This window comes from Chiloscyllium plagiosum, chromosome 5 (assembly GCF_004010195.1).
Source record: "Chiloscyllium plagiosum isolate BGI_BamShark_2017 chromosome 5, ASM401019v2, whole genome shotgun sequence".
NCBI lineage: Eukaryota > Metazoa > Chordata > Chondrichthyes > Orectolobiformes > Hemiscylliidae > Chiloscyllium > Chiloscyllium plagiosum.
Window position 1 is genome coordinate 116,015,386 of NC_057714.1, and position 7,582 is coordinate 116,022,967.

The 7,582-nt window shown below is 38.6% G+C and overlaps 1 protein-coding gene across 4 annotated transcripts in view; it reads right to left on the reverse strand.

Annotated features, from left to right (window-relative positions):
- Positions 1-6,791, reverse strand: part of ctdspla (CTD (carboxy-terminal domain, RNA polymerase II, polypeptide A) small phosphatase-like a) — a 269,437-nt gene extending 262,646 nt beyond the window's left edge. For 2 of the 4 annotated variants that reach the window (XR_006311762.1, XR_006311761.1), the window contains exon 1: positions 5,894-6,791. Coding sequence is in view for 2 of the 4 variants with exons in the window: in XM_043690860.1 (XP_043546795.1) it covers positions 5,894-5,963 (70 nt within the window). In the remaining 2 variants the exon portion in view is untranslated. The remainder of the gene's footprint in view (positions 1-5,893) is intronic. The other 2 variants (XM_043690860.1, XM_043690861.1) reach the window with 2 other exon arrangements.
- Between the last annotated feature and the right edge of the window lie 791 nt (positions 6,792-7,582).

A 7,582-nucleotide genomic window follows, 5' to 3' on the forward strand; every position in this document is an offset into this window, starting at 1 on the left:
CCTTCGAACCAGTTCTGTATCCAAATGGCTAGTTCTCCCTGTATTCCGTGAGATCTAACCTTGCTAATCAGTCTCCCATGGGGAACCTTGTTGAACACCTTACTGAAGTCCACATAGATCACATCTACCGCTCTGCCCTCATCAATCCTCTTTGTTACTTCCTCAGTAAACTCAATCAAGTTTGTGAGACATGATTTCCCACACACAAAGCCATGTTGACTATCCCTAATCAGTCCTTGCCTTTCCAAATACATGTACATCCTGTCTCTCTAGATTCCCTCAAACAACTTGCCCACCACAGACACTCAGGCTCACTGGTCTATAGTTCCCTGGCTTGTCCTTACCACCCTTCTTAAACAGTGGCACCACGTTAGGCAAGCTCGTCTTCCAGCACCTCACCTGTGACTATCGATGATACAAACATCTCAGCAAGAAGCCCAGCAATCATTTCTCTAGCTTCCCACAGAGTTCTAGAGCACACCTGATCAGGTCCTGGGGATTTATCCACTTTTATGCTTTTTAAGACACCCAGCACTTCCTCCTCTGTAATATGGACATTTTGCAAGGCGTCACCATCTATTTCCCTACATTCTTTATCTTCCATATCCTTTTCCACAGTAAATACTGATGCAAACTACTAGTTTAGTATCTCTCCCATTTTCTGCAGCCCCACACAAAGGCCACCTTGCTGATCTTTGAGGGACCCTATTCTCTCCCTAGTTACCCTTTTGCCCTCAATGTATTTGTAAAAACCCTTTGGATTCTCCTTAATTCTACAGTAAGGAAAATAACTCCTGCCTATATAGTCTCTCCTTCATAGTTGAATCACTCCAGTTCAGGCTATATCTTCTTTACCCTCTCTAGTGCAAGCACGTTCTTCCTATAGGTATGGCAATAAGAACTTCACACAGTACACCAGTTATAGCCTAACATTAAGTGTAGCTCACCATGACTTCCTTGCTTTTGTATTTAGTATCTTGACTAATAAAAGATGAGTGTCACATATGCCTTCCTAACCATCTTATCTACCTGTCCTACTCCTTCAATGACTATGGTGTGTACTTCAAAGTTCCTCTGATCCTCTGTACTTCCTAGGGTCCTACCATACATTGTGTACGGCCTTGCCTTGTTAGTCTTCCCAAAATGCATTACCTCACAATTTCCAAAATTAATTTCAATTTAACATTTCTCAGTTCATCTGACCAACCCTCTAAGATCAGCCTGCAGCCAAAGGCTTTCTTCTTCGCTATTCAACACACTACCAATTTTTGTGTCATATGAATTTACTAATCATACCCCCCCCCCCATTCAAGTTGAGACCTTTAACGTCCACAACAAACAGCAAATAACCTATCACCAAACTTTGTGGAATGCCTCTGGACACAGACTTCTAGACACAAACATACCATTCGATCATCACTCTCTGCTAACTGCTACTAGGCCAATTTTGGTTCCAATTTGCCCTAGATCCCATGGACTCTTAACTTCTTAATCAGTCTGCAAGACATTGTCAAAAGCTTTACTGGATTCCATGTAGACTACATCAATCGCATTACTCTCATCTACACACCTAGTCACATCCTCAAACAATTCAATCAAATTTGTTAGACATGACCTTTCCCCTTCAAAGCAATGCTGACTATCCTTGATTAATCAATGTTGGCCCATCAGCAGATTAATTCTGTCCCTCAAAGCTTTTTCCAATAATTTCCATACCACAGATGTTAGACTCACTGGCCTGTAGTTTCCTGGTTTACCCTTACCACTCGGAGTTTTGGTACTACTTTAACCATGCTCCTGTCCTTTGGCACCCCTCATGGCTAGAGAAGATTTGAAAATTAAAGTCAGAACCTCTGCAATCTCGTCCCACGTGTCACAGAGGAGCCTGGGATTCATCTCATCTGGGCCTGGATATTTACCCACATTCAAGTTCACTAAAATCACTCGTACCCTTTTCCTTTCAATGCTAATTTATTCAAGTATATCATGATCTCCGTTCTGATTTCTATACATACAACATTCTTCTCTCGAAATGCAAAGTACTCATTTAAAATATCAGATATGTCTTCTTCTCCACACAGATTGCCATTTTCATCTCTAATGGGCCTTATTTTTTCCCAGTTATTCTCTTTCCCTGAATATACATAGAAAATGCCTTTGAATTTTCTTTAATGTTACCTGCCAGTGTTTTTTTTCCCAATTTTTTTTTTAAGTAACCACGTGTACTTCTATACTCTGCACAGGCATCTGCTGTTCTGAACCATCCCTATCTGTCACGAGCATCCTTTTTTCCTCTATGTCCCTTGACATCCCAGGTTTGACTGCAAATTTTAGTGGATTCCTACTCCCGATTCAATATTGTTTGCTTGACTTGTCCAGCATGCTGATCTTCTCTTCTAATGTAAATCAATGGAAAGCAATCATTCATCCAGCAGATCCATCATGTTATTTTCATTGCTAATATCATGTTCAGTTTAAGGTTCTGATGTTAAGTTTCTTATTCTCTTCCTAATATAATTATTAAAACACTTGTTGATTTTGATTATCTTTGCTAATTTCTTTTCATACTCTATTTTGTTGGTCTTACCAAGTGTTTTGCCAGGATGAGTGAATTGCTGCAACTTTTTATGCTCTTTCATTTAGTTTTACGTCTGTAGTTGCTATTGTTTTCGTAAATAGAGCTTTTGCCCAAACAGACAAAACTAGATTTCTGCATCACATTAAATTTGTTTTTGAACATTTCCCACTAATCTACAGTTATTTTATTCATCAGTACATATTCCCAGTTTACTGTAAACTGGTATCTGTCTCACCCCTTACCTAAATCCTGAAACAGCTGTTTCACATTCCACCCTTTCAAATACTAGGATGAGCTCAATCGCATCATCACTATTCAGCGAAAACATAACATTATTCACTATATCCGGTATACTGAAAATTATTAAATCTAATGTGCCATATGTTTATTAACCTCAAGACATTTTGTTGCATAAAACTATCCTGAAACATAAAACAAATAGATTTTGGCATGTGCTGGTCTGTTTTTTCCAATTTATATGAAAATTAAAATTTCCTCTGTCTTTACAACTTGTGTGCAAAATCTCTGCAATTATTCAATCTAACACTTCACATCTTCTACCACGGGACCTATACAACACTAAACATGGTCTTAAGTCATTTCCGGTGTCTTATATCGAACTATACAGGCTCCACTGTCTGCTTATCTCATTGTATACTCTCTAATCATTTAAGTGATTTCATTCTGAATCACTAAAACTTCTTTTTCCCTTCTGTCATTTTCCCAACCTAGTTCAGTTTATTTACCTCCCAGCCCTACAGGTTTTCATGAATAGTAACCAATGACAACAAAGGTTCAGCACATATGCTTGTATGAAATAAAACAATAAAAATCTGAGCATCACCATAAGTGAAAAATCTAAGTCTGCAAATTCAGATTGTAAACCTTAAATGACTCACAATGCTTGTCTGAACCCTAAATTATGTTACTGCTTTGGAATTATTCCAAATTATAACATTAAATTGCACATCCTTTAACAAGGAGACATTGTTACTAGTTGTAGTGTCAACTATAATGTAATTTACAGTCAAATGATTAGGAGATTTCTCTAGCCAGTATTTCACTTTCTACTATTTTAGAAGCATGTCTTCTCTTATTACTGTGGGAGTGTCATATGTGGAACATGTACAGTTTACAGTATAATGGAGCAACAGTACTGGCAGACTAGGCCATTTTTAAATTTTAATTAGTCAGGCAAAGTGTTCTTTTCAAGTTGGATCATAAAACATCCATCATAAAATTGTTCTCAGAAAACTGGTCACATCTGTTGATGTTTGACAACTAAAGCACACAATTCTATTGTATGTTTCTGTTCAACCGCTGTTTGACAAAGCTTATGTAAGAAAGAGTTCCACTGAAAACTCAAAGGGAATCTTAATTACTAACAAAATGACAGAAAAATTCATATCACTGCTTAAAAAAATCCTGGCCTAGTACTGACTAGGTTAATGTTACATGGAATGCTCCTTCTGAAATAAATACAAAACTGCAGGACTGGCACAAGATGAAATTGTGCCAAAAAGTACAGCCATGTTGTGAAAATGTCATCCAAGAGATAAAGAATTGCATATACCATGTCAGCTTTGTAATCCAAGAAGGATTTAACCTTTTACAAAATAATATGTTCCTTTATCAAATTCAAGGGAAAAAAAGACAACCAAACGAGTAGACTGTCAAACAGAATAATTTAGAAAGTTAACTGAAGCTAGGCAGCTTTAACATCCAGTTCATAATTTCTAAGACCTTAACCAGCACAGAAATAAAAAGTACAGTATGGCACTGTTAGTTGCTATCTACACACTGTTTTTGGGAACCCAGGGTTAGTGGGTTTAAAAATACCTTGACAAATATTTAACATATTTTCCACTCCATATTTATGAAACTGACCGGTAAACTGATTTTAGCAATGAAAACATAAAAGTCTGAATGCACACAAGATGTTATCCAATCCAGGTTTTGATAAATTATAGCTCCAAAGACCAAACTGACCAGTTATTGCAGGAAAGTTATGAGGAGAATTAGTCATCCTCGTGAGTACAGACATTAGCGCCGTGCTACTGTCCTGCGACAAGCGCTTATTTTAAAACACATTTCTGCATGACTTGTAATAAAAATGTAGCTTTTAAAAGTAACGTGTAGGTGTGGAAATTATTGTTGCTATTTCCAGACCACATGTATTTAAGTACTAGTCTGGAATTAGAATTCCTTGAATTTTTATTAAAACCCCTCTTGGGAATACCAATTCCTAAAATTATTATAGAAGAAAACAGTAATAAACAAAGCAACACAAACTTTAACATTTACAAATAAAAATACAGCATAAAAATGGTTACTTATTTTTGACAAACATATTTTACAAGGTTCCTTCTCAACACTATGGAAAGGGCAGTTCTTTCTCATGTTTTCAAGTCAGCAAAACGCTGATCTTAAAGCTGCCATAAAAGGCCACACTTTTTCAAAAGTAAAATCCTTTCTAAAGTAGTCATTTTCTCTGACAGAACATACTCAAATCTTAACCACACTATTCCATTCCCTCCAAAAGGGATGCATTAGAATCTGAAAGAACGGGTATATAACCCTTAGAAAATACCTCTTCGCCAATATGTACAATTAAACAATAATCCATTACTACTGTAATATTTTTCAATAAACCTAGAATATTGTCTCTCGTTTTCTAAATCAGAAGCAAATGCATGCTTGTTTCTTGCCTGAGGTACAAAACCGTCAAGTGGTTACGCTGAGTCAGAGAAAACGCTACTTCCACAACCTTTATTTTAACTTTTTGGGGCTATTTTCTCTTTTGGATTTTTTTTTAAAACAGAAAGTGACCAACTACAGTGGGTGGGGGAAGAGCTCACACAAAAATATTACTAAATGCTGACAAATTTCCTCGCAAAATCACGCCAAGTACTTTTTCACTTTTGGGAGTTGGTGGGGGAGAAACACAACAAGTGCAATCAGGATTCCACTACAATTAACTTACGTGAGTATCTTCACTGTTACACCCCCCCCCAGGAACAACAAAAAAGTGATTTTCAGTAGGGTGAGGAAATCCAAAACTGAAATGATCTCCAGAAACCTTTTTCTCCGTGAGGATGTGTCATATTTTGGATTTTGGCTTTCAGTAGATGAAAAAAAAATCAGCATTTTCCATTTTTGAGAAAAAGGGAAAACTATCTAAAGCTTGGAAAGACCCAAGACGGCGTTGATAGGCACTTTTCAAACTCAAGAATTTCCCACCCACCCGAATTTTTCCACCCTGCTTTGGGTACTACCATTGTTTACAACACATAAACAAGATGTCCAGTCCCTTACCTTTTTCCTGGGACGATGAAATAATCTCATCCTCTTTGCTGACCTGCGTTATAATGGACGTGCTGTCCATCGAACAAACCCTTCCTGCTTTTGGCCGTCGGGCCCTCCGCGATTTCCTTCAGAAAATACACCGAAAACAAACAAGCCGTTCCTTTCACCCACTCCAGATGAAAAATATATGTAGAATTTTTAATACATTTATACGCCACAGGGAGAAGACGGGCAAAGGGTTGAAAAAAAAGAAATACTTTTTTTAAAAAAAAACACAAAATGCAGAAAATATAATTCTCTGCAACTTTCTTTTCCGTCTCTCTCCTCCCCCCCAGAAAAATAATTATATTTCAGTCAACCATTTATATTAATGTTTATGTCAGGAAAATTCAAAAAATAACCGCCTTTCGCCCGCGGCCCGGAGAGAGGAAGACGCCGAGCTGTCCGGTGAGTGGAGAGATTTCAAACACAATTTATCCGACACTAAACGCGGAGAAAATAATGTTTCTTGATTCCCCGAAGCCTTAATTGCGATTTTTAAAATCCTTTTTCTTTTTTGCGGCGTCGTCTCTCCTTCTGGGCTGGGGTATATGTTTTCTCCCTTAAGATATTATTTCTTGTCAAACGTCGTCGCTTGGTCTCCAATATGGAGGAGCTGGAACTTCCCTCAGATTCAAAAACAACAAGAAAATGTGCGCCGTCTGTTTCAAGAAACCCTCTTCCACTTTTTTTTTGCTCCTTCTTTCCTCGCCTGTTTTTTTTTCCCCACCCTCTCTCTCTCACACACTCTACTTTCTTTCCTCCTCACAACTTCCCAGCCTTTAGGGAGGTTTTTCTTTGGGGTGGAGTTTTTCGACACACACACCCCCCACCCCTCTCCAGTGCGAGATGATGGGCAAGGACGACGGCAACAAATCAAACACAAGAACAACAACAACAACTCCTCCCTGACTTCTACCCAGCACTCACCCCCTCCAAAAAAACTATTAAAAATACTTCAGGAAAGCAAGCTGACCAAATGCTCTGCACGAGAGTGCCACCCGCCCTACACACCACAACCAACTTGCACTCCGACTCCTCTCAAGTCTGCCACTCTGTAGCCGCCAGAATTGGAGAGAGTCGAGACTGTACATTTAGGAGAGATTTTAATAGGTATAGCCAAACTTAGTCCCTTTCAAATGCCCAAGAAATGCGTGTAAATGACATCGATGGTATTTGCAATAATGGTTTATAGCTGCAGACTCAGTTCTATTTCTCTCTTCAAAGAAGGGGAAGTAAGTGCCCAAGTGGTACTGAGGGAGGGTCACTGGACCTGAAACTTTAACTCTGCTTTCTCTCCACAGGTGCTGCCGACTTGCTGAACTTTTCCAGCAATTTCTGTTTCTGTGCCCAAAATGGTACTTTTGGGAGCATTTCAAAAGAGGTGCCTGTCAATAATAAAATTGGTTTTCTAATGGTGAGGGAGTTAGTCTATCACTCCCACCCTCTCAAAAAAGCAGACTTACCATCAGAATGACAACTGGCATGGTCAAAGGGAAAGTTAAACCACAGCTGGAATACTGAAAAGAGTTTTGCACCCTTTATCGAAGGAAACATATACTGGACTTGGAGGCAGGCCAGACAGGGATTCACTAGGCTGATAAAATCATAGAGATTACAGCATGGAAAAAGACCCTTTGGTCCAACTCATCCAAGCCC